Source organism: Pelodiscus sinensis, chromosome 8 (assembly GCF_052426305.1).
Source record: "Pelodiscus sinensis isolate ZL-2025 chromosome 8, ASM5242630v1, whole genome shotgun sequence".
Classification (NCBI taxonomy): Eukaryota; Metazoa; Chordata; order Testudines; family Trionychidae; genus Pelodiscus; species Pelodiscus sinensis.
The window spans coordinates 2,015,630-2,042,340 of record NC_143059.1 but is presented as its reverse complement, the minus strand read 5'-3'; the positions used below and the strand labels follow the sequence as shown (position 1 = coordinate 2,042,340).

Below are 26,711 nucleotides of genomic sequence, written 5' to 3'. Positions count from 1 at the left end.
CAGACACAGGGAAGTGCAGGGGGACAGGGCCGGGACTGCAGCTTGCCTCCGAACAGCCGCCGCCCACAGCAGGGTAACCACCGGGCGCCCGCAAGGACAGGAGACGTCTCAGTGCAGCACCGTGATCGGCACCAACCGGCTCCTGGCAAGTCCAGGCCCTTCAGAGGTCAGACTGCCCCCAAGACCCGATGCTCACCTGCTCCTTGCACTGCACCAGGGCCCTCTGGATCTCGTTTGGGTTCAGGGCATGGGCATGGGGCAGGCAGCTGAGTGCCAGTTCAGCGGCCGCGCGCACCATGTTGGAGTCCCTGGCCCGGGACGCCCTGTCTGCCAGCGACGCCACTTCCGGGGGAGTCAGGTGTCCGTCCCAGCACTCCACCAGGATGTTCAAGGCTGCGCTGCCGATCTCCATGGCCTGCCCTGGTGCCAGAGGGGAAGAGAAGGACATCACACACCCCCCTCCGCTGACCAGCATCGAGCGCCGCCAGGGAGCCTCAAGCACGTCGACTCTGAGGCCAACAGAAACCCCTTGGGCTCGCCTGCTTGGACCCGGGCCCACACAGGCCAGCGACTGCCCCAAGTCATCCCTAGCCCAGACCTGCCAGAAACAGCCCTTCGGGTTTTCAAACGGCTCAGCGAATCCACCCGCCCCTGGGCGAGCCGCTCACGCGATGCCAGCGCATCCCCTCCGACTGCGCCCAGCCCCCGGCTCCTACCCCGGGAAGGAGAAGGATGGAGACGCCTGGACTGCCCCCAAGTCCCAGGGTCCCTTGGAGAAGGCAGGCAGACCCCGAGCTTCATGCCCAAATGGCAGGGCTGAGCGGACACGAGTTGGCAGCCCTGGAATCCACGGAACCTCGGGGCCCTCCTGGGAACCGCAGCGGCAAGAGGAGACGAAAGCGGCGCCTCTGCTCTCAGGAGCCAGTCCCCTGCACCAGCAGCTCCTCCAGCACAGCTGGACTGGCCTCCGCCTGCCCCAGGCCTGCCACACTGCGGGCTGCATCGCTCACCCGGGGCGCCCAGGGTGGACTGCTCCTGGGACGGACTCAAAGCTGCAGCCAGACCTGAGCCCTGGGGGAAGCACTGAGCTGCTCTCAGTGGTACAAGCGCCAGAGGTGCCCACGCCCAGAGGCTACCCCCAAGGCCTGGCTGCTGCCGAGACACCCCTGGGATGGGGAGCAGTGCACTGAGCTGGGGTGCCTGGAAGGTGGGTCCCAGGGTGCGGTGCGCACACAGTGCGTCGTGCGTGTGGACACTGAACGGCGGGAGCCAGGCTGACTAACACACACCGGGGTAACTGCAGTGGCGGGCAGGCAAAGCGACAGGGCAGCCGAAGCAGCAGACGCTCCAGCACCATGACAGGCAGCAGGAAGGGACTGAGCGCCCCTAGACTGCGCCACGCGGGTGCCACACCCGGAGCTCCCCCTGGAGCCCGAGTGCCTGACGCCGGTGCACGTGGTGAGCGTGCTCGCCGGCCGTGGCACGAACGGGGCAGCACGCCAAGCAGCAGCTGTAGGAGGCAGCCCGTGGCCATGCTCGCCCCCGGCCAACGACACTGCTACGCCCCAGCGCCACGCCGCCCTGACCTGTGATCCAGGAGACGTGGGAGGAGTAGGTCCGTGAGAGCCAGTTGGGAGACACGAAGTTGTGCAGCCCGAGTGCATAGAGCCCGATCTCAAAGGCGCAGAGGTGGAGGTTGCGGTGGGGCCCCTGGTGCCCGCCGCTGGAGGAGGGGTGGGTGAAGATGGAGGTGCTGCTGTTCCCGCCTGCCTTGATGAGGACGGTCTTGGCCAGCTCGAAGTAGAAGTGGGCGGCTGCTTCCGAGGGCTGGTTCGGGACATGTGGGGCGTGGCTTTCCGGCCGCCTCCCTTTGTACCTGAGCGAGACGACACGGGAGCAGGCGCTTAGCTCCCTCCCCGGCTCTCCCAGGCTGCCGTGGACGGGAGGTGGCGCACGCTGGCAGCCCAGAGGGCCCTGGAGCTCACCTGCCCACTTCCACAGTCTTGGCGCGTGCTCCGCCGCTGGCTCTCCTGCTGCCACTTGACGAGGAGGAGCCCAGCGAGTCACTGGACGAGCTGCTAATGCTGTCGCTGTCCTGGCCTCTGCCCCAGGAGGTGGCTGCCCACCCCCCGCGCAGGGGCCGCCGACTGAGGGTCGGAGAGCTGTCCGAGGTGGTTTCGGGAGCACTGCTGTCTATGCTGGCCATGCCTACAAGAGCGCAGACAGCGTGGCAGAGGGTCAGCGCCTCTCTGGCGCCCTGGCACTGCCGGTGGTGGGAGCGGCGTGGAGGGTCAGGCCAAACCCAGCCAGCCGATGCCACGCCCATTTGGCAGGGCCCGACCCGGAGACCCCGGCATGCCAGCGGAGGGGAAGGGAAGCCCATTGCCACGGCGCGGTGCCACGTCCCCGCTGTATGTCCAGCACTCACCACCCAACAGCCCTTTTCTCCACCTGCGCTCCCAGGGCAAAGGACTCCTCCAAACCACCAAAGGGGGGGCCAGCTCCCAGGGCCAGCACGGGCAGTGTTCAAGGCAAGGGGCTGTACGAGAGCCAGACCCGCGTCGGCCCAATAAGAACAGCCTGCTCCGCTGGGGAGTGCACGGGGATGGTTCTGTCCCTACAGGCGGCCTTGCACCGCTCTGGATGCCACGGCCTGATCACCTCGCACCTGTATGTTTCTTCTTCTGCCTGACGGGGGAGCCCCAGCATCGCCCGTTGTATCCCCCTCGACTTCCAAGGGCCAGACGACTGGGAACCTTCCCCTCCTGTTTCACGACACCGGACTCCCCAGGCGGCTCGCAGGGAGACCTCTGAGAGCTCTCTGGACAAGGGGAAAGGAAACAGATGGACGCGTACGTGAACCCCACGCCCTGGTAAAGGCATCAACACTGCTCTCTTGCGCCACGAAACGCAGGCAGGCGAGGCACCTGCCGCTGCACAGGATAACTCCAGAGCCCCCTCCCCTGGCTGGGTGCGTGGACAGCCGCGTTCCTCACGGCGCTCTGGCTCCCATGCAGAACCCTGCCCCCAGCGAATGCGCTCAACACCGGGTCTCGGGTCCTGTCCCGGCTTGTCTATTCCTGCAAACACTTGGCAGCACCGCGACACGACCCAGAAGACGCTAAGGGAGCCGTCCCTTTTACATGGCTCCGGAGCCCCTTTGCCGTTGGCTCTCTAGGGGCCGGGCGCTAGAGCCGAGAACTGCTCTCTCGCACCGGGGGGGCATGCTTGGCGTGGGCAGCTTCACCCCAGCAGCAAGGGGCAGCGGAGGGAGTCCAGTGACAGCCCATGACAAGTCAGCCCAGGCCTCCTCCCGGTAGGAACCGGGACTTCAGCTCCCCCTCCCACCGGTACAGGGCACAACCCCCCGGAGCAGCAGACCTCTTACCTTGGGCACTCTTCTCCGCCAAGCCCTCGGAAGGGCTGCTCTGCGCTGCCGTGGCGACCCCGGCCTGCTGAGCCACCGGCGCCCCGGGCAGCTGCTGGAGCGCGGCGGCGGACTGGGCCGCGTGTTTGGAAGGAGATTTCTGATTGGCTGCTGTGGGCTTGCTGGATGAGTAGAAGGAGCTGAGAGTCTGTGGCTTGTGCGTCTGGCTCTCTCTGTCGAGCAGTTTGTCTAAAATCTTCAATGGGGAGAAAGTGTTGGGAGAGGCCGAGTGGGGGCGCCCACTGTCCCTGGGGTACGGGCAAGGCACTAGCTCGCCTTCCTGCAGGGGCAATGGACGCCGCCAGGCGAGAGTGCAAGAACCCCTGGCCACGCCCTGTAGGGACAGCAGCCAGACAGGCTCCGTACTCGGACTGCATCATTCTGGAAGGGCCGGTGCACACGGGACTGCTCCATCTGGAGCCAGAGACCCTTCCAGCGTCATTCTGACGCTTTGCTCCAGCGGTAAAACGCTTGCGGCAGGGCTCTGTACAGGCACCCGGGGACAACCTGTGAAAAGAGCCCCAGGCCTCCGAGAGCACAGGACTAGCCCTTTGGCAGGGCAAGACGGAGCAGAAGTAGCCTGAAAACCCAAAGGCAGGCGACAGCATCCCTGTGGGTGAGGGGAGAGGCCTGAGGGAGAACGAGGTGAGGGGTGCAGCCCCGGGAAGCGTGGCTCTGGGCTCCGAGAAGCGTGGCTCTGGAAGGAGAGCACAGGCAATGGCGCGCAGCCCCGTGCCAGGAGAGGGCAGCTCAGCTCCTCACCTTTTTCAGTTTAGACTGGTCATCCTTGTAAGTGATCATCAGCGCGAGAGCCAGGTCGCCCTTCTCCCTCCGGGTGCCCTCGCACAGCAGAGGGTGCTCTGCCTCGCTCACTGTGGTCTTCATGCCTGCAGAGCCGAGACCAGGAGGATGGAGACAGGTGACTTCAAGGGGCTTATCAGTATCGGAGACATTTTATCTCAGGGGTGCGCGAAGACCAGCCTGCGGGTCTGCCAGGGTTAGCCCTGGCGAGCCCCCACTGCTGGCGGGTTTGCCACTCCTGGCCAAGGGGAGCAGCGGGAAGTGGCGAGAACTGGGACACCACTTCCTGCTCTCCCATTGGCCGGGAAGAGTGATCCACGGGCCAATGGGAGCGGCCAGGGCGCCCACCTGCAGAGGCACAGGTAAATACAGCCACAGTGGAGAGCAAATCATTCTGTTAACCCTGCACACGCTCCCTTTACACTCACCCAGGTAGCTGCCTGGCACCCCCCTTGCTTGCTAACACACAGGACTGGGACCAGGGATTCTGTGTAACTCGCCCATGAAGACCCAAGCCAAGTCTGTGTCCCGCAGAGGAATTCTACTAGGCTTTAACCCCTTCCAAACTGACTGTGCGTAACTGGCAATTCCGCCAGGCCAAGCAGTCAGGCACCGCACCACAGAAGGGGCAGGATTGAGACAAGCCCCCCAGCCCCAGCAAGGTGGAGGAAAAGCTGGAGTCTTACCAAGTGCGGCAACAGCTGCCTCAAAGCCGAGCTCCTCGTCTCCAGGCATTTCGTTATTCCAGTTGCGGCTTGGGGGCCTGGACCCTGTGGGAGAAACCACTGGGGAGACAGAAAGGAAGTTAGTGAGCAGCTGAGTGAAGCCAGGACCCCACACTGCCGGGGGTCTGTATTCACTGCAAGTCACCGTCTGCCCTCACCTGGCCCTCCCAATGCGAGCCCTGCCCGGTTCTCGGCGAGCTAGGGGTGCGTGTCCCCCAGAAGCAGCAGCACTGGGGCCAGAACACGCACTGAACGGCTCCGGGCCCATTTGAGGGATGCACATGGGGATGCAATGGGGTCAGGGTCCCCATGCCCCTGGGCGACAGGCAAGCGAGGCAGGAGGCCGGCTCTGAGGGAGGGAGCAGCAGAAGTGCAGGGGAGAGAGGAGAATGGGGCTGCGACCATCAGCAGCGAGGAGCAATTTCCCCTGCAAGTTTCTTTTGGCCGCCCGGCTCAGAGCCCAAGAACAAGCCAGCGGGGCCGTACCTGGAGTGCACAGCACATCGAATATGAAGCTGGCCAGCATGAGAGGCAGGACAGGGCGGTAATCACACAAGGTCCCTTCTCTCAGCTCCTCCGCCCTTCCTCGAATGGTGTTCATCTCATTGGTGCCCAGAGGGATCTTCTTTAGCAAGGCCACAACCTCCGATTCCTGGTAGGCCAGCTTCACCTGCAGGTCCCCAGAAGGAAACCAAGAGAAGCCATCAGAGACCGTTGGCTGTAGAACAGCCTGCCCTGTGCACGCGACCAAACGGAAACGGTTGGTACCGATTCATTGGCGTCTAGCCAGCCGGACACACAAGTCTGACACATGGGCTTTCCCCTACACACAGCCTTCTCCCCTCCCTTTCCAAACAAGCACTCTGGTCTGGGGGAGGGGAGGGTCCGGCTTCACCAGGACCCGTGGAGAAGCCTCCAGCCAGACGGTCGCTAGGAAGGCAAGCCGCCAACCCCTCTCTGCAGTACAGAGCAAGGAGGCAGCAGCTGACCATACTCCGGTCACATTCCACTGCACAGACACTGCTGAACTCCCGTGGGTCCGCCTCCCGGCCACGCCCCGTGCCAGGCTTCTCACCAGGCAGAGTGTGTGGAGAGCCTCAGGGAGCAAGTTTGTTCCAAGGCTGGGGATTGGTCAGCACGTGGCAGGAGCAGCGACTCCCAGCACCGTGGTCTGAGCAGATCCCATTTCTAGAAGGCGGCACACAGGCACTGGCACACGGCCGGCGTGCACACGCCGTGTCGTCCAAACGCACGGTCTGGCAGGAGCAGCGACTCCCAGCATCGTGGTCTGAGCAGATCCCGTTTCTAGAAGGCGGCACACAGGCACTGGCGCATGGCCGGTGCATACGCCGTGTCATCCAAACGCACGTGGCAGGAGCAGCGACTCCCAGCACCGTGGTCTGAGCAGATCCCATTTCTAGAAGGCGGCACACAGGCACTGGCGCACGGCCGGCATGCACACGCCGTGTCGTCCAAACGCACGGTCTGGCAGGAGCAGCGACTCCCAGCACCGTGGTCTGAGCAGATCCCATTTCTAGAAGGCGGCACACAGGCACTGGCGCACGGCCGGCATGCACACGCCGTGTCGTCCAAACGCACGGTCTGGCAGGAGCAGCGACTCCCAGCACCGTGGTCTGAGCAGATCCCATTTCTAGAAGGCGGCACACAGGCACTGGCACACGGCCGGTGCACACGCCGTGTTGTCCAAACGCACGGTCTGGCAGGAGCAGCGACTCCCAGCACCGTGGTCTGAGCAGATCCCGTTTCTAGAAGGCGGCACACAGGCACTGGCGCACGGCCGGCGTGCACACGCCGTGTCGTCCAAACGCACGGTCTGGCAGGAGCAGCGACTCCCAGCACCGTGGTCTGAGCAGATCCCATTTCTAGAAGGCGGCACACAGGCACTGGCGCATGGCCGGTGCACACGCCGTGTCGTCCAAACGCACGGTCTGGCAGGAGCAGCGACTCCCAGCACCGTGGTCTGAGCAGATCCCATTTCTAGAAGGCGGCACACAGGCACTGGCGCACGGCCGGTGCACACGCCGTGTCGTCCAAACGCACGGTCTGGCAGGAGCAGCGACTCCCAGCACCGTGGTCTGAGCAGATCCCATTTCTACAAGGCGGCACACAGGCACTGGCGCACGGCCGGTGCACACGCCGTGTCGTCCAAACGCACGGTCTGGCAGGAGCAGCGGCCTGCAAATGGGAAGTGATCAGTTCAATTAGTGCAACTCCTGTGTGGCGCTCCAGACCGGCTTTACCGCCCAGCCGTTTCCAGTGCCTGCACAGGGTTCCACTGGCTTAAATCCAGTCACTTGAAATGCACCTTCCTCCTCCAACCAGCACTGAGCTCCCTCCCACAGAGCCAGCCCGCTGCCTCTCAGCACAGGAGTGATGCTGGCGACCAGCCTGCCTACTGCTGCGAGAACGCCCACAGGTAGGAGGCAGCGGGGAAACCCCAGCAGCATGGGGCTGCCCAGAGGCACCGCCTTTCTGAGCCCCTTGGTACCTCCAGGGCCTTGGTCGAGGCCGGGGGTCTCTGGAGCTCCAGGGCGAACATGCCAATGCGGAAGGCCAGGTTGTGGTATTCCAGCCGCTCGCTCAGCACCGTCAGCAGGAAAGCAGCCTTGGACAGCGTGTTGGTCGCCATCCACGTCTGCTTGCTGGTCGACACCTTGTTCTTCTTCCCCTGGGCGAGGAGTGGCTCATAAGAGGTCTGCAAGGGAATGAACTGGCCCCAGCAGTGCGAGGGTGGGACAGCGCTTCCCCTGCTCTGCAGGCAGGAGCACCTCCCAGCTGTGCCACGGGGAGAGCACACGGAGCAGTGCCTTGCCCCTCCGTCACTCAGCAGTTTGGGGGCGATGAACAGACCCACATTTGCACACGGCACCCTTCTGGTGCAGAACCCCCATTGCCACGGGGTCTGGGTGGCCCCTCCTGCCCTTCCCCCACATGGCGACGTAATGCTGGATGCCGGCTGGGACTATGTCCCTTCCCTTCCCATGGCAGGGACCCCACCAGCACGTGCTTAGTGCCATGCGGATTCCCAGCCACCCCTTCCTTCCTCATGTGCCCCCCCCAAAACCCCCAAGATCCCCACGCAGCTTGCGGCAGGGTCCAAGCAATGGAGCATGCTACCCAGGAGGAGACTGAGGGCTGAACAAGCACAAGCCCAGGCAAGCAACGCAGGGCTGTGGGAAGACAAGGCATTTCCCAGCACTGGCACTGCACCACACAGCGCGGCTCAGAGACGTGTCTGGCTCCAGCGGGGGACCATCGGCAGGAGCTGGTCCCTGGGGTTCCCACGTGGCAAACCAGAACCAGGGCGAGGGAGGCTGAAAGTCCCTCCAAGGCCCTGCCCTCCCTGGTGAAATGCTCCCCAGCCAGAGAGGCCCAGGGCAGGCGAGAGCCCAGCACAGGAACCAGTGCCCTTACCAGTGCTGCCGTGTCAGTGAGAGAGGTCACAAGGCAGGAGCCAACACATACAGAGTAGCCCAATGTCTGTGACTAACGCTGGCTGTTCCCTGGGCGGCGCTGACGCCTCCCGCCGTGGCGCTCGGCTGACTTCTGCGCCGCTCAGCCGGGCCGCTGCACGGGAACAAGTGGCACAAGCGGCCATTTGGGGTGTGCGCACCCCATGGGGAGCGCAGGGCCCAAACCGCCACTTGCTCCCCTGCGGCGGCCCGGCTGAGCGGCGCAGATGTCAGCCGAGCGCCACGGCGGGAGGCGAAGGGGGGCGGGGCGGTGATGTACACGCCCAGGGAGAGGGGCCTGGACAAATGTGCATCCCTGACAGAGACAGAGGAGAGCGGAGAGAGAGTGAGAGGAGGAGGGGGAGGAGAAGAGAAAGAGAGACAGAGAGAAGCAGGAGGGGGAGGAGAGCGGAGAGAGAGTGAGAGGAGGAGGGGGAGGAGAAGAGAAAGAGACAGAGAGAAGCAGGAGGGGGAGGAGAGCTGAGAGAGAGGGGGGCAGCAGTAGGAGGAGGAGAGAGAGAGAGAAAGACGGAGCGAGACCGGAGGCTCAGGAGAGAAGACCGACGTGGAGGAGAGACCTGAAAATCCCGTCTTATGACGGGCTACTTGGCTAGTCTGGCAATGAGGCCAGAAGTCCCAGCCCTAATTTCAACTCCTCGGGGGGCGGGACCCCATTGACTGGCTGCTCTGCTCAATACCCTGGTTCCTGGGAACGAGCAGCCGAACACGGCTGCTGCAAGGAGCAGGCAGAGCTGTCCCCCACTCCACTGGAGCCACGGCTGCTCTACCTTGGTGGGGGGCTGCTCCACCTTGAGATCCGGAGGGTTGGCCAGCAGGTCCCTGGCCAGGTCCACAGTCAGCCGGCACGCTTCGTTGCTGTAGCCGTGCGCGTAGAGCGCCTCCGCACAGGCAAAGAGGATCTGGAAATGAAGGGACAGCGGGTCGGACTGAATCCACGGGCTCGCAGTGGGAGGCAGCCCCGCCCAGGGTGAGGCGAGGGAAACACGCTGGCTTGTTCGTGCAGAACATTTGCTTTGAGAAGCTCTTGTGCCCCATGGCTCAGAGCAGCAGCTTGACATTTAGAAGGGCACTGGCCTGCCAGCGACATGCTTTGGGGATGCCCCATTCAAATCCACCCAAATTTGGCCAAGCGATCACCTTAAGAAAAAACGCCAGCGCGCGTCAGCTGAATTCCAGCCCCACGGGGCTCAGCGCCCTCGACTTGGCCTGCCCTCGGCCCCTGTAGCCAGGCAGGGCCCCAGAACAGAGAGCGGGGAGCCTGCCTCTCCTGTGGAGAAGGAACCTGCTTACCTGGAATGCAGAGGGGGCGAGCGCTGGCCCTGGGTGAGGGATCAGACTGGAACCAAGACACCTTGGAGAAGGGAGGGGCCTGGAAGTTGGAGGGGTTGGCTGGGCACGGAGACAAGGAGCGGAAGCTGGGAGCCAGCTGGGGCGAGGAAGCGGGGGGGGGGAGGGAATCTACCACCGAGCTGGGGGTAAGGGCACTGGGACTGGTTGGGCCAAAAGACTGGGACAAGTGCAGAAATTGTCCAAGGAGCCCAAGGAGGCAGACTGGGCCCTGGAGCAGCGGGGACAGGGAATGAGACTGGTCAGACAAGAGCGGGAAGGGAGAGCTGGAATGGGCAAAGGAACAAGGAGCCGGGCTGGCTATGGGGACAGGGAATGGACGGGGAGCCGGGATGCTGGCATGGGAGATTAGAGACGGTCAGGCAAGGAGCAGCCAGGGAGGGGAAGAGACGAGCCTTGGCCGGGGCGGGAGAAACGAGCAGACGCGCTCGCCGCGGCTAGAACACACTGCCCCGCAGAGCCTAACGCGCCAGGTCCTACCATCCGCTGAGCTTAGCAAAGAAGGGCAGATGGCTGATCCTAGTGGGGACCAAAATAACGTAGCACAGCCAGCTTCAATTCCAGCCTCTCAACCGGACCGTGCCAACGTGCAACGTTCCTTCAACGTGCTTCACGAGTGTAACACACACAGCAGTGGGGAACCCCAGGCCCACAGCTCACTTTCATGTGCCCCAGGGCCAATCTCATGTCCTTCGGTCCTTAAGCACGGGGGAGACCACAGAAATGCCACACGCTGCCCTGCCCCCAGCGCTGGCTCCACGGCTCTCATTGGCTGGGAACCATGGCCAATGGGAGCTGCAAGGCAGTACCTGTGGGCACAGGCAGCATGCACCATACACAGCTGCCTGGCCACGCCTCTAAGGGCCAGACGTGGCAGCTACTTCCAGGAGCAATGCAGAGCCAGGGCAGCCTCCTCCCCCCCCCCTCACCCCCCCCCGGGCTGTCCCCCATGATGGATTGGTCTGTGCACCAATGGCCCGCATGGAAAAAAGGTTCCCCCCCACGTGATACAAATATGAAAAATAATCCCAGGTTGCTCTTTTCCCACTGCCGCTAGCTCACCTCCATCCTGTTCTCCTGCTCCAGGGGCTTTATGCCAGCAAAGATGTCCTGCTCCTCTTCATTGCCCCCCTCCACTTTGTCCTCCTCCTCCTTGGCCACCTCCTGGGGATTCAGATAGTACACCTGGTAATCATCGTCCTCTTCTCCCTCCTGCCCGCCCCCTGCTGCGCCATTCTCGCCCGCTTCCGCCTTCCGGCCCGGCCCACCGCCGTTCTCGTCGGCAGAGGGCAGCTCGTCGTCGCCGCTGCCCGCTCCCTCTTCAGGGTCCTTGGGCGCTTTCTTGGCAGCGGGATTGCTCCTGGCGCTGGGCTCCGGCCCTTCTGAGAAGTACACCCCCCCGTCCTCTTCAAAGGTGTCCCTGTAGCTCCTGCTCACGGGGCTCTCGGTGAAGCTGAAGGTGTTACTGGCCTCCGCCCCCAGAGCCAAGCTGCTGTCGTCCAGACTCAGCTCTGCCAGATCTGGCTCCAGAGAGCTGTCCTCACTGCTCATGCGGCGTTTCCCACTGTGCTTACTGGCGACGCTTTTCCCCACCGGCAGCTTGGCCTTGCCTGCTGCTGGCTTGTACACGGCCTTCTCTCCCTCTGCCGAGAGGCGGCGCAAAGCTCGCTGCGGGGCTTCCGAGACAGCCTTCCGCTTCCCAAGGAGCTCCTTCGGGCGGACGGCTGGCTCTTGCGAAGAGGGGCGTGACCTGTCCCCAGGCTCCTGCCCCAGGCCTCTGCCTGCTTCACACGCGGTCTCTGCACATTGCAAGCGGCAGCTCCTCTGCTGGACCGCCTTCACCCAGCAGAACGAGTTCTTCTTGTCCGCGCTGCTGTAGGTGATGCCAGGGATGGGATAGGCCTCCTCCCAGTTGAAGTAGCAGGCTTCCACAGCGGGCTTGAAACCCTGGAAGAGCTTCTCCAGGGACTTCTTGTGCTGCCCCCTCTTGACATTATCTATGACTTTCAGCTGCCACTGGCGGAGCTGGGTGCAAAGGTCCCTGCGCCTGGAGCACGAGGAGAGGAAAGAGAAGCCGCTGTAAGGCACCATGACAAACCACTCCCCACCCCGCTCACAGGAAACCCGCCCGCTGCCGTAGCACGGGCCACCCCGCACGCAGGAAACCAGCAAGGCGGCGACAGAGAAGGGAACCAGCTTCTAGGCAGGCCTGCGCCATGGAAGCCCAATGCTGCCAAGTCTAGCTGGGCTGTAGGCAGGGGATTCAGGGGGAAGCGCTGCGCAGCCAAACCCCCCGAAGGTGACACTCGCAGGCTGCCCAGGCAGCGGCTGTACAGCAGGGTGGGCGGCACAGGCAGAGCCAGGCGAGGAGGTTTGCATGGGGTTTGACGCTGGACTATGCTGGCTCCCATCAGTGCCAATGGCCCTCCTCGAGTGAGCACTCAAGGGCTCAACTCATCTACATAAATGTCCACAACAAAGCAACAAGACAGCTACACCTGTCAGCTCTGCCGCGCGCTGGTCCAGCGGGAGCGGAAATGGAACGCAAAGCAAGGCCCGATACTTGGCAAAGACTGTCAGTCAGAACTAAGACCTCCCGAAGCCAATTACGCCACGAGGGTGGGTGTCATGTAACCAAACCCTGCAGTGCACTGCCACTCAGAAACCTCCCTCCGCCCGCAGAGATCAGAACTTCGTGCAGAACCATACGGGCACGTTACAAAGGGACCAGACAGACAAGACGCAGACGTTCACTTTGGAAAGCAGGGCTAGAAACGGAGGAATGCCAGCACGTAGAGCCGAAAGCGATTACGTTTCTCTCGGACAGGAGAGCGCGTCTTAGCGACAGCGCAAGTCCAACGAAGGAAGTACAATTCCATCACGAGGGGTGCAAGGCCCAAAACCAAAGTGCGTGTGGCCCACAGACTACATCAAGGCAGTGGAAAGGGACTCGAAGGAACCCGTTAAAGATGATCTGACCCTGATGCTCACCTCTGTGGGCTGATGGTTGGGTCTAGCACAGCCAGGCGCCACAGAACCACCATCTCATCGCACATGCTGGCACAGGCATGTGCAGCCACTTCCGACTGGCCATTGCTGCGCCCGGTGTGCCCGCTAGCACTGCTGTGGGAGGCGGACGTTCGCACGCTGTACCACCAACCCGTTATCTGAGGAGGAGACACATTCAGTGCAGCCGCGCCCTCCGCTCCCGGGTCCCACCCACCCACATCTGCACAGGCTGGAGGACATGAACTCTGGAAGTAAATGGCAAGTGACGAACAGGAATAGTCCGTTCTGTGGCTAGACATGCGACGCCTGGGTTTGTATTACGGGCATGAAGGCAGAGACCCATTGAAACCTGGGGGTGGATGAAACCTCAGACTAGAATCAAAGCGAGAGCAGACTGACACGGGATGGGGAAGCGCGAGGAAATATAGTCCGCAGTACAACAGTGGCAAATCCAGCACACTGGCAGTGACTGACGTTACCACCAGCTGGCTGCAGCTGAGTGCCCGACATGAAGTGAACTGGTCGGCTCAGTCTGGTCCTAAAGGACAGATGCCCTCACAAATAGCTCTCTCGTTTGCGGCATCATCAGACACAGCAGGGACTGAATGGGCCTGGACCGAGCCCTGGGATTGCCTCGCTCAATCTGAGGCAGAGGCAGGCACTGAGGAGGTCCATGGTTACACCTCTACTGTGTCCTGGGTTGTCACAATGAACCTTTTCCCTTCCACAACATCCACACAACATTGTTGTTGGTACCATTTGAACAGATTTAGAGAAAAGGCTCAGAGCTTCCCACATGCAGTGAAGCGGCTGCCATTCTGCCATCCATGGCCCTTAAGTCAAAGTGTAGCAGACGGACTCTGGCTTGGAAGCATCAGCAGAGCTAGTCACCCTGGCTGGCCAGAAGAGGTGCAGGGGTCAGAGGATCCGACATCGCCATGGGATGCAGTGGTGTACGGAGCATCACAGCCCCAGCACCCACGGGAGAGCAGTTCCTTGTGGAGGGAGGGGCACAAAGACTGGGCGTTTTTCCAAGCCAGGGATTCTAGCAGCACTGAACAGCTGTGGCCATCGCCTGGTCCCTCCTGGCCAGCGTGCTGCCCCGGAGGCACTGAATACCTGCTCGTAGGTCAGACACTGCTCAGTCAGGATCTCCAGCAGAGGGGCTGCGTTGCTGTCCCTTCGCTTGAACATCTCCCGAACAATGGAGAGCAGGTTCCAGATCCCCTCCGGCTCTCTGCCTCTCAGGGGACGGAGGAGACACGCCCACTCTGCAGCAGCTGGCGGCTCCGTGGAGGAGAGGTACATCGAGTTGACATCGCTGTGGGAATGAAAGGGGAGGGAGAACAGGAATGAGACGGGGCAAAGCACAGCCACATCCACAGAGATCCTGGGCCACCCAAGACTTGCATTTCGAGAGGGGCTTGGACAAACGTGTCACTTACGAGTTAGCATAAGAGCCAGACAGGAGCAGGCAAGTTGGACACGCTGTGCCAAGACTGAACGAGCACTAGTGGGTTTTATCTCCCCAGACTCAACACTGCCCCGCACGCGCAGACAGAACGTTACCTGGAAGAGTGACCCCATGGCCTGATGCCACTTACACACTACGGTCTGTGGAGCAGCAAAGGAGAGCACTCCCGTGGACTCTGAGCCCAATGCCACAGCCCTTTGTAGGCAGGGGTAAGTCCCTACTCTGGGGGAGGCGCCGTTTACCTGAAGACAACAGGAGAGGGCCCACAGAACTTGTGAAGGGTTTTCTTTATGTTGTCACTTAAAGTAGATTCATCCAGGTACCAGGTGCTTTGGTCTGAGGCTGAGGGACCAGCAGTGGGATCTTGAGAAAGAACAGAACAGTCGGCAGGTGTTGGAGAGTTGCCGTCTACGACCCACAGCCCAAGAGACCGCAGGCAGCAGATAAGCAGCGACTGTAACTTCACCCCATCTAGAGAGCAACAGTCTCAGAACTGTTCAGGGGGCCTGGAAACACACTGCAGTCACTGCACACAGGGTCACTGGACAACACCTTCTGCTACAAACAGCCAGCCTGTGCAGAGCCAAGAGCACACACCTGGCCTTCTCAGCAGGCTCTGTTCCCCCAGTTCACACAAACCCTTCCCACAGCCACCCCAGGAACCCAGTGACAGTCAGAGGAGACACACCCGCTTCCCACCAGACTATTCCAGCTACCTGGGGCTCCACACACTGTGTTGATGGCAGTGGACTGAGAAGACAGCAGCTCATCCAGTAGGCGCTGAGCGGTAGGAAGGATCTAAAACACAGGAGACGTATGTTGAGTGTGACCTGAAAGTGCATCCGCACACCTTGCCTTGTCACAGCCAGCCGAGACCCATGTCCATTGCTGCGACCGCGGGCCGGCTGGCCTGTCAGCCGCTGGAAACACTTGTCTGCGGGCTAGCTTTCGGGGCTCCTTTCCTAGTTGTCCACCCAGGGGCTCCTGCACGCCTGACACGTGCAACAGCCTATAAAACCCAGGAGCGCGGAGGGAACGCCCCGTGCTATTGCACTACAACCCTTCTCGCTCCACCTAGGCACCTTCCTCCGCTCAGCGTTTGCATTGCACAGCCTGCACCCTACAGGCAAACGGGGGCGCCTGGGGAGGGGAAGGGTGACTAGGAGAGCAGTGAAAGGACTGTGCAATCCCAAGCGCCGCTTCCCCCATTCTCTTGTACCCCTCGATAAGCTTCCTTTCCCGTCCCCAACTCATCCCTTAGGCTACCGAATGGCTGATTGGGTGCTGGAGCCCGGGCAGCCCCGCTGACCCAGGAGCTGCGGGGCAGGGACAGAGGCTGGCTTTCTGGCTTCAGGCCATTTGCTACCAGGATTCACCCGCACAATAACCACAACCGACTATGGAGACTGAGTGGTACAGCCACGGGTCAGACAGGACTCCTCTCTGCACCCACTCCCCATCTCCCCAGGGCAGAGTGGATCGGGTACCTGAGACTGGAGTAAAATGCTCCCTGCACACCCGCCCACATGGTCAGGAATTTGGCAACGACATGGACCCATCTTCACTTTGAGATCAAAGGAAAACAACACCCGCAAGAGGGCAGTAGGGGCGTTCCGTGCCGGAGACACAGGCCAGGCATTCAGGGAGAAGTCACTGCTAAGACCACTCACCCCTTGCAGGCTGTAGCCCCAAGGAACTCCTCACTCCACACACTAGCGCCTGAGGGGGAGACACCTCAGAAACACACTTGTGCACCCAACGGCTCCAGGGAGACAGTTCCCCAGTGCAGGTAGCTCTCAGGAGCAGGGCCCACATGCTCTCCTGCGCCATGGCACAGGCGTCATAAGGCAGAATCCCCCAAGAGCTCCAGCCCTTACACTCATGCTCCATGACCATTTCCCCTGCACACTGGGAGCGACTAGCTTCCCTGGAGTAGGACATGTTTTTCATCAGCTGGAAATAAGGAGAAAAGGCCACCTCACATGACTCGCCAGCGCTTCACAGAAGCAACGCTTTACAGCGAGTACACAAAGTACTTGCAAGTACCACACTCGACACCTTGACCCCCAGCACTGTGGGGGCCAGAAGATGAATTTGGGCAGACCCTCCCTTAAAGGCCTTTGGGAAGCGACAGCTATCCAGGATCACACGCACTATCGGAGGAGATGGGACACCTTCCATATGCCAGCCAGCCCGCCCATTCATTGCTGAGGAACACCTGCCAGCAGTACTATTCGTGTTTCCAGGGTGCCGAAGTCAACAACCTCTGGAGAGAGCAAGAAAGGCCGGTTCTCTCTCACTTCTCTTCCTGCTGGCGCATGCAACTGCATCTATCTAGAGCACAGACACAGCAGCTGTATGTCAGTGTCTTTACAGCACGGATTTGCTCTCTTGTCTGCTCCTGACCAGCTAAATACCTGTGGTGGCTGGAGTCTTGCTTGCACTGTTCTGACTGACGTTGCACGAGGTGCGAAAGGTGCTGCGTGCACATGGACAGAGCCCTCACTTCTAGTGGAAATGAGCCATGCTCCACTGTGCACCGAAAACCCAAATTCACACAGAGGAAGCAGGGGGATTGAGCGGCTCACTCTAGCGCTGCTCGACCTTTCCAGGTTAGCAAACCCTTTACTCACCATTCACACCAAAACCGCCTTACATTTACTAGTTTTCTCTCCACCTGTCTCCAACCATAAGCCTATGCTTTGCAAGAGGCAGACGGACAATCCTTGCCCTTGAAGGATAAGGTGGGTGGGGATGGGGAGTAGAGATTTAAGAATTTCAGCCGTTCACAGCTCCTGATCCACTGGTTGAGAAATACCAACTCAGGTAAAAATCTTACAGCCCATTCTCACTGATCTGAATGCAGCCCAGGTCGGTAGGGACCAAGGACGGTACTGCAGCCTGGGAGAAAGACCACGCTAGCCGCACCATGAAGCCCATCATAGCTGTCCCTCTGCTTTGCAAGCCTCAGCAGAGACAGCGAGACTGGACAGCTCAGAATCAGAAACTGAACTATCCTTCCACCCCTACCGGTGGGCGGCCTCCTTAGATGAGGGTTCAAACACTGGTGAGGCAGGGTGTGGAACGCCACTGGCCCCACAGTACATGTTCTGCAGACCATTCCCAGGGCTGGCAAATCAGGCAACTTTCCTCTGCACTAAATTCATATACAATCAAGAGGCCACCAACAGTGACTTGTGCTTGGAACACTAGGCCCTTGCCCCTTGTCATTGCTTTTCTTCTGGAAGATCACGCTCTTCATAACCATGAGCTCTGCACCTGTGTATGCCCATGTGCTGTCTCAAGACATTTTAACATTGGCTGACCAAGCACCACTCTCCTCTCCCCTGTTCGGGATAATTCTAACCCTTTACCTGCAACACAACTGTTAAACCACACACAAGCAACAAGAGAAAGCCTCCCCAGTTACTAGAAAGCGATCGGACAGGAGCTGGCTGTCTGGGGAGGAAAGCGTTACAGGCAGAGGTGAAAGCATCGGAGGGTGAGTTTAACAGGGTTCCATTGATACAAGACTGTCTCCACTTACCTGTTGTGGGAGTTCACTGATCAGGTACTGAGCAAATTTCTGTAGCTGATCTCTCTGAAGCCGAGACAAGGACTCTGAAACGGGCGCTCGCAAGCACACCGCAGATGCCTGGAGGGAGAAGAGAAGAGATGCAACAGCCCTGCTGTCCACAGGATGACTGAATCAGTGCTAGTAACGGCCATGTTTAAGCACAGGTGTTGCCAGCAGGGTTTTAGCCTTGGTGCCGGCTCCATGCGGATGTGAATGTTTCTTGATATCATGTAGGACAATGCTGTAGCCTGAACTCAAACCATCTAGGACTAGATTTTACAAAACCTGTTTTAAAGAATTTCCATGACAAGGGATTCCTACTAACTGCTATGCACAAACTCCATTATTGCTAGCAGGTGCACCAACGCTGGCAGAGAATTCACAAACAAACCTCTATCAGGACAGGATTGTTTAGCTTTTGGCAAAAGAGCGAGCCCTTGGATCACCGCTCCTTTCACCTACAGTGCTAGATGCTTCTTCATTCGAATTCTAAATTCTGTTTCTCTTCATTCCAGCCTTTTAAAAAATAGATGGTAGACAGTAAAAGCCAGGTCCATACATTCTTTCACTATGCAGAACACCATCTCCCAGCAGAAGCCATCTACATTTAAACTAGAAAAAAGCAAGAGCATTTCAATGAGTAGGACACCACTGCTAAATGACTTAGTTCTGCATCTGGGTAGGTCTGCATATAGCAATACCCAGGGCTGGCCTTACCACGAGGCGAACTGAGGCAGCCGCCTCAGGTGCCAGACTGTGGGGGGCGCCACTAGGACCCAGAGTGTAGAAAATTGTGTCTGTGTTGGTGCCTATGTAGGTAGCAGAGCAGGACCAAGAGAGGAGTGGAACATGAAGGAGGCAGAATTGAGACCTTTCCAAATTTTGACCAAAGCGAGGAGGCATGGGGGTGTCATCTGAGCTCCCCACCTCCGGCCCACAACGTTTTGGCACCTGCCCTGGCAATACCCTTTACATGAGGCTCCCTTTCCATGCTCAGGCCAGGTTCGTACTACGGGAGAAAGCCAGCAGATACGCAGCTCCAGCTACGTGAGCAGCACAGCTGGAGTCAACATACCCTGAGGTCGAATCTCCCCGGCGTTCCCACCGCAGCAGGTTGAGGGTAGAAACTCTCCCATCGACTTCCCTTGCTCCCCGTGACCCGGGGAGCCATCAGCAGTAAATGCAGTGGGTTCTTACTAGACTCGCTAAATCAAACCTTGGGAGGTCGATCTCTGCAGTGTCGGTCTCCAGGTAAGCGGAGACAAGCCCTCAGCGTGTGCAAACCAGGGATGTAAAATCCCGTCTATTTAGTTAACTCGTTAATCGGGGGCAAGGGGCCACTCCAGGCCAGGCCAGGCTCCAGCCCCCAAAGGTTAACTAACAGGTAAGCAGTGAGGGTTACCAGTCAACCATTAACACAATGCTCTCTGGCGGGAGAGATGCTGGTTTGCTTTTGTCACGGCTTAATGCCATGAATCAGGAAACCTGCTGCCTATTTGCAGCCTCCCATACCAACCTTTATTTTAGTGGAGTAACTACTTGAGAGCAGACATTTGGCTTAAAATACTCAGCTGCCACCTGGAGACTAAAAGCAGCATGCATCAGGTTACGTACATGCTGCTTCTCCATGGTGAAATGCCACTGGAAAATTAGTGAACGTTCACAGGTAGTTAGCACCTCTTTAGGTATTTATAGGCCTGAATGTGAGTAAAAGCTACTATGGACTGTAACTGCTCCATAGCAAAGCAAAAGCTTCTTTGCCTGTCCACATGCTACACTCAAATCCTCCTTAAAAAGCATTTCCAAGCTTCTGAAAAACCACGCACTCAGCAGATCAATCTGCAAGAGAAGGCTACATGGAGCGTGTCCCAACACTGCATTCTGGAACACGCTGGGGCACGGAGTGCCTCGCCGCTGCTTGTGCATCGCCATAATGGCACTAATAAAACCAATCCAGGCTCATGCCGTGAGGGTCAGCCTGGCAGGCAGCAGAAACCCTACCTGCAGCACAGCACAGAGAATGAGCAAGGGCACATGGAGATCACGACTGACAAATGCAACTCAGGACGACTGACCAGCACAAGAGCTTTCAAATCCCAAGACAGCCCAGGCTTGCAAAGATTTCCAACCCAAGACTGACCCTGTCATGACCTTGAGGGATGGGGAGCAGCCTGGGGAGTAAGGGGTTAACTGTACCTAGCTAGGTAGCAGTCAGCCAATAGAAATGCAGATAAGGATTTCAAACTGGAACAAAGGAATTTTGGGTTTTCCCTCCTTTGTCTCTGAGCCAGTTTGCCCTAGATACCGAGGGAGACAGAAGACCTGTCTCTCTCCAAGAAAAAAAAAACTTCATAATGTGTAAGTAGGGTAAAGTTTAGATACAGCCGTTAGGTTTTATTGTTTTCTGTCATGGGACTTTGGATCTGATGTCTGTGCTGTTAGAAATGGGTTTCCCTCCCTTTTGTAACTAAGTCCGGAGCCCATGGGCATCCCCATGAGTGTATTAATTGGTGACTTTCTCCATCTAGTCATTATACTTGCAACAGGAGTATTGTTGTGATAATAAAAGTGCTTTCTTTTCTATTAACCTGGTATCGGTTCAGTTCTGTGTCCTGGAAGATCTGTCCGTGGGACCTGCAGGCCTCTGACTAGGGGCCAGCAGCCACAGACTGCAACTGGTATTTTCTATTTCTTTTTCGGGCTCTTTGGAGAAGAGCTTGGGGTGCCCTGGGGTTGGTTTCAAGTGTCCACCCCTGTTTGTGGGTTCAAAAGCACTTGATGGTGGCAGCGGATTTTATCCCCAAAATCCAGGGTTTTGCGATTTTGGGGGGAAGCTTTATACCAAAGCCTGCAGAGATCAGGTTTTGGGGTGGCTTTTGCGGGCCCCCACTTTGGCATTTATCGTGCCAGAGTGGGGGAATCAGCCTTGACAGACCCTCTGCAGGCGGGAGGAGGAATACCCCCCCCCCCCCCGGGAAACACTAAACAGGGCAGAGGGGCTGTGTATCCAGTTGCAGTGGGATGAACAGTATCAAGGGACTTTCCATCCTACCTTAATTCAAACTGTGACTGTCTAGGGCCCGCATTGCCACCCAAAGGCTCCAGACTCCAAAGTGGCCTGACTCAACGATCTTGCCATTAGATAAAGAACAGACACTTCACTGGAGAGAAGGAAGCAGGGGTCTCCAAAGCCCCAATGGCACTACAGGGCAATACCTAGAGAATGACAATTGGATTTAGACCTACATTGTGTATCCGGAAGAGGCAGAGGGCCACAACATGGGCACACCACTTGGCCCCGGCCCCACATGTACAGCTGCATGAGGTGATCCTGCATCGGTCGAACATCACTGCCACGTTGTACGCCCCTTTCGGGGGCACCATCTGCGGTGGTACCACTGTGGCGCTGAGGTGGAAACCTGGTGGAGAACAGGCCAAAGTTACGGTCAAGGTGCGACACTGGGCAGTGTGCATAGGAACATGTGGGGCTGTGCACGTTTCCGATTCTTGGAACAGCAATCAGACTGGGATAGCCTCTTGTTACGTCTCAGAATGTAACACTATTTTACCAGCAAGCCATTGATTTACACCTGGCAAGAGACATCAAACCCCAGGTTTAATCTCTCGTCCAGGAAAGCTCTGTAAGCTGCCACAAAAACCTGTGGAACTTCATCAGCAGAGACGTTCCAGGCTGCACTGGGCACCTAGACTAGGCAGGGCTTAGGAGAACTGAATTCAGCCCTGCTGCACTGACGGGGAATGGGCTAGATAAATCCTAAGATGCTACTTCAAAACCAAAGGATTCCAGCCAGACCCACTTGCAGAACGTGCGAGGGATGTTCAATATCGGTTAGTTGAATAGCCGAGTAGCCTCATGAATTCTTATCGGTTACTCGACCATTCTACAGTCCCTGGGGGCGAGGCCGGCAGCCAGTGTATCAGAGGCAGCAGTGCAGGGTGCCAGGTGCGGGCTGGTCCGCAAGGGGAGCCAGTTTAAAAGCCAGCTCCCCTCGTGGGCCAGCTGCCTGTCGCCCTGCGCTGCTGCTTCTGAGAAGGTGGCCACAGTCCCTGTCTTGAGGGGGAGGGGAAAAGAGTGTCGGAGCTCCTGGACCCAGCGTGAGCCTTGACTGAGCCGGTCCACCTGCCCTCCCAGCTCCTAATACGATTTAAATGCAGAGCTGCAGCGGGGGTAGGTCCTGAACCTGTCGCGAGCCAGCACTGAGCCAGGCTGCTGGCCAGACTGCTAACAAGTGTACTGGCAAGGAGTGGGGGAGAGAGGAGTGTGTGTAGTCTACAGCACTAGAAGCTGTGTGCTTTCTTAGCGGTTCCTCCACTCCACCATTACATCCCTAGAACGTGCAGCTCTGTTGTGCCTGGGCACCTGTTGGCACTCCTCCCACGCTCAACAAGTCAGGGACGACTGATCCAAAAGGAGCAATCCCCTTGGGATTTGGCAGGCAGCCTGTGTTCTCTGGCTCTACAGCAGCTTTCATACAAATGAAAACAAATGGTCAAGAGAAATTCCAGGGACCCTCTTAAAAAGGATTATCCAGGAGAACACAGAGGCAATTCAATGACAGACTTCTGCTCAGTTCGGATGAAAGTCTCTCTCTGAACCTTGGCTTCCTGAATAGCTATTGGGGATCCCCTCGGAGCTGAGGGCTGCTGCCACCCCTCTCCGCACTCTTCTGCAGACTACAGAAGCCACGTGCCCCAGCCCCCTAAGAACGATTGTGGCCCTCCACTGGACTCTCTCCAATGTGTCCACGCCCTTTCTGTCCTGGGGGTCCAAAGCTAGACAACACTCCAGATGTGGCCTCCCCGGTGCTGAACAGAGGGGAATAGTCACTTCTATCTGCTGGCAATGCTCCTGCTAATGCAGCCCAAGGCGACTAATGGCACGTTGGAGAGAAGGGAACCCTGTGACTCCCATCCAGCTTCTCCTCCAACATAATCCCCAGGTCCTTTTCTGCAGAACTGCCACTCAGCCACTGAGGGCCAAACGGGTTGATCCGCCCACGCAGGCGCTGCCACTCCTCCGCCGCCAGGCCAATTTGGGCCTGGGAGCAGGGGGAAGCGCACAAAGGAGCGAGGAGCATGCAGTGCTTTGAAGCGCTGCCCACTCCTGGCAGGGCAGGAGGGGACTTTGCTTGCACGCTCCCCCACCCCTGGGCCCTGACTGGCCTGGGGGCAGAAGAGCACAGGAAGTCTCCTCCCATCGCCAGGGGCATAGGTATCTAGAAGGAACCTGGGGGGCAAAGAGGCTCCCCCACCTCCAGACCAATCCTGGTCTGAGGGGGAGGAAGCATACTGGCCCTGGCCCTTCCATTTGAGGCCCCACACCTTGTGGTACAGCCCAGGGCCACTCCGCAAATTTTTGAAGTGGCTCCTGGCAAAACATTATTGCCCACCCCTGCTCTACACCTTGCTGTTGCCATTTTCTTACTAGGACAAGTTTTGCTGGCAGCCTCCCTCGCAGAAAAGGAGAACCTATTGAATGTAGTTTCCCAAGCATTATTGCATTTCAGCCAATTTCCTTTTAACTCATTCTTCAAAGTCCAATAGCTATTGTACAGCTCCTCTTTCAGGGCCCTGCCAGCATTTCAGTCCAGGTATCAGTGGTTTGGATGTGCCCTCAAATGTCAACTGAAGCTAATTTGGCTCAGTTCCACTGTTTAGCTCCAGATTAGCGTGGGGCATGGTTCCCAGCCCATATACGGTCATCGAAAGAAGCACACACTGCCTCCTTCCCTAGAGCTCAGGCTATTGTTGTGACAGTCAGCCCTGGAGTAGCTGAAGCCCCTTCGCAGTGCTGAGCAGTGGCATTTTTACAGGCTACCTCGATAAGCAAAAACCACTGTGATCTACCTTCCAACCTGCCCAGGTCGACAGCAGCAGAGGGTCATTAGGCGCAGCTACAATGCCTTTAGAGTGCCTGGCATCCGGCTGAGAACTCTCTTCCAGCCCTGCCCCTGCTAGTGAGCAAGAAGTTGTGGCATGTCTGGGGTGAGTCTTTACTCTGCCACAGCCAAGTCTGAGTAATGCTTACAGGACAGAGGAAACAATCAGGGGAAATGGTGGAAGTCATGTCACTACCCTGATCCATGGGAGCCGCCTTCACCGACCCTGCTCCAGTTCTTTACTAGGACCTCTGAAGGGGCCCTTGGTTCCATTGAAACGTCATGCCCCTCTTGCAGTACAACTGCAGGCCTACAACCGTCAGTCACCTGCTCACATGGATTCATCAGAATTGCACACTTCATCTCTGCAGTACATTTATTTTATTAGCAGCGTGAACGTCATCCTGCCATTAGGAATCTAGTAATAGATTAAGTTACTGACAAAGAATTAGACCATCATGGAGACAAATGCGTTACATGACATTTCCCCAACAAGAGGCACAGATTAGATCACGCATCCAGTTTTCAGGAGAGTGCCTGCTTGTCACACTGTTTTCCACCAGGACTAACGGGGCTTCAAGAAGCCAAGTAAGCTGTCCAAAACTTCAAGGCTAAGAAGTACATAGCTCAGCAGGGCATTCAATCCTGGATGCTTCTGGTCACAGGTTCTCTGCTGTAGCCTTCAGACTACAAGAGTCCTTGGGCAAAGAAGACTGCTCTTGAGGCCGTGGTCATACCATTTGTCTGAGCTAGGATCACAGATTTTAAAGTCTCTACAGAAGTTTAGATGCAGCGTTCTTACCTATCTGCAGAGGGTCTTTGACAGCCCGCATCCGGAAAAGCTGCTCCCCCCGCTGGAATTCATCTGCACTGCCATTCGCCAAGCAGGAGTACAGCCTAAGAAAAAGCAAACAGTCCCCTTTCAAGGACAATCTTCACCAGAGAAAAGCAGAACTGCACCCCACCCCCGAGCTATGGAAACACACTTTGAATATTTGGAAACCGTTTAATTGGTTATCTGGATAGGGGAGGCATAAGAGATGAGTGACTGCAGAAAAGAGTGAAAATCCACTTGAAGTTGCCCTGTGTGAGAGAGAGACAGACAGGTCATTTAGGAACATAGACCAGCTGATGCACCATTAGACCCAAGCATCCACAGTTGTGTTCCTCTAGTTTTTATTTTGGCTAGGGACTTTTTTTTGTGGTGGAGGAGGGGGGAGGAAGGAATAGGAAAGTTACTTTTGAGGAGAGGGAATCAAATCTGTAGTTGATATTTTAAGGTATAAGCCAGCAATTTAGTGTTGGGCACATCTGAAAAAGTTTGGTTCACAACTGTATGAGCAGTTCAAATTAAGCTTTAGAGTAAATCTTAAGATTTTATTAACCAAATTCTTCACAACATGTTCGGAGCAGGTTTCCTCACGTAAAAACTATTTTTATACCAAATTAAATTAAAAGACAATTTATGAAATATTTTGCATGGTGCTTTGATCATGTAAAGAGACATTTTTATGCAGACAATGCACACAGACTACACAGATTTGATTTTAGACTTAAAAAATGTACCTGAGCTCAGGGATGAGAAATGTCATACTTGTCTCAAACATGTATTTTCAAGGCTGAGAGATGAAGAGGGGATTTAAGAGAGCAACAGCTCTTTCAAATTCATGGAAGTTGTGATGTTGCTCTGGCAAAAGAGCCAGCAAGTCAGTACAGTAAACTTCCAATAATCCGGCACCTTTAGGACCCAGGGGGTGCCGGATTATCAGATATGCAGGACTATCGGAAGGGGGGGCTATAAGGGATGGAGGGATGCCACCCCAGACCCCTCATAGCCCCCCCTTCCAATAGTCCGGCTCTGCTCCAGGCGTCCCCAATTTAGCCGCTGCTGGTCAGTTTCAGCCGCTGCTGGTCAGTTTCAGCAGTGGCTGAATCGGGGATACCTGCGGCAGAGCAGCTGGGGTGCTGCCAGGTTGGTCTCGCCGCGCCAAGGGTCGGCGCTACGGGACCAACCTGGCAGCACCCCAGCTGCTCTGCCCCAGGCTTCCCCAATTCAGCTGCTGGTCAGTTTCAGCAGCGGCTGAATGGGGAAGCCGGGCGCAGAGCAGCTCCAACTGTCCGGCTGCCCAGAGCACTTCCAGGTTCCTGATGGTGCCGGACCATGAGGAGTGCTGGAGCATTGGGATGCCGGACCAATGGAGTTTTAGTGTAGCTGTAATTTCAACATTTTGGGCAATTAATTACCGTTTCCAATTTTGTTCATATTGTGTGTTATGTTTTTGAACACACGTGCACCATCATCTGTTTGGATATTAAATAAGTTAGGGCTTGTTGATAGCCATTTTTACCTCACCTTTAAAGTGGGGGCCACGCTTTTCTATCATTTTTCTCTAACACCCTATCTACAGAAATCCTGACTCACTGTCTAAGAGATCCTGCGAGTAATCATTGACATTCCTAGGCATTCCGCCAGGGATGGTGTAGTATTTACCACAGGTGATTTTTAACCCCCAGGTAAAACCATGGTTTATACCTCCTTGGGAAAAAGCTACTAGCCACAGTTTAAGGCACTTCCGATTTTAAAAACGGTTTCATGACATGCTACTTCATGAACACACAGTTATAACACTGACACCTTGGCTTGGCATGCTCTCAAGGAAGTTACGCGTCAGGACTCACTTCAGGATTTATTGTTATACAAATGAAAGTAAAACATCGGATTGTATGAAAATCCCAGTGCAGAGCTGTAGGGTTGAAACAACCCATCAGAAGCCTGGTCCCTTTGGGCACGCAGCATTGTTTTGCAGATGGCACCAAGCCTATGCCTCCGTTCTGAGTGGATGGAGCCAAGGTTTGAAAGAGGCAGTCTATGCTTGCTGGACAATTCTTCTTCCCACTTGCCTGGTTCAAACTGGGTTCAAGTAGGTATTTCCTGTACCCTGACCTAAACGAATTCA

General features: G+C 57.4%; 1 protein-coding gene across 2 annotated transcripts in view; it reads right to left on the bottom strand.

Annotated features, from left to right (window-relative positions):
* Positions 1 to 26,711, bottom strand: part of ZSWIM8 (zinc finger SWIM-type containing 8) — a 55,947-nt gene that overhangs the window by 10,196 nt on the left and 19,040 nt on the right. For both annotated transcript variants that reach the window (XM_075934632.2, XM_089780003.1), the window contains 18 exons: positions 24,557 to 24,651; positions 21,101 to 21,273; positions 17,825 to 17,932; positions 14,994 to 15,075; positions 14,520 to 14,640; positions 13,923 to 14,124; positions 12,786 to 12,961; positions 10,857 to 11,841; positions 9,215 to 9,346; positions 7,463 to 7,642; positions 5,440 to 5,623; positions 4,915 to 5,013; positions 4,190 to 4,314; positions 3,389 to 3,623; positions 2,669 to 2,821; positions 1,986 to 2,208; positions 1,587 to 1,876; positions 197 to 420 (listed from right to left, as the gene is read on the bottom strand). In XM_075934632.2, coding sequence (XP_075790747.2) covers positions 197 to 420; positions 1,587 to 1,876; positions 1,986 to 2,208; positions 2,669 to 2,821; positions 3,389 to 3,623; positions 4,190 to 4,314; positions 4,915 to 5,013; positions 5,440 to 5,623; positions 7,463 to 7,642; positions 9,215 to 9,346; positions 10,857 to 11,841; positions 12,786 to 12,961; positions 13,923 to 14,124; positions 14,520 to 14,640; positions 14,994 to 15,075; positions 17,825 to 17,932; positions 21,101 to 21,273; positions 24,557 to 24,651 — 3,787 coding nt within the window. The remainder of the gene's footprint in view (positions 1 to 196; positions 421 to 1,586; positions 1,877 to 1,985; positions 2,209 to 2,668; positions 2,822 to 3,388; positions 3,624 to 4,189; positions 4,315 to 4,914; positions 5,014 to 5,439; positions 5,624 to 7,462; positions 7,643 to 9,214; positions 9,347 to 10,856; positions 11,842 to 12,785; positions 12,962 to 13,922; positions 14,125 to 14,519; positions 14,641 to 14,993; positions 15,076 to 17,824; positions 17,933 to 21,100; positions 21,274 to 24,556; positions 24,652 to 26,711) is intronic.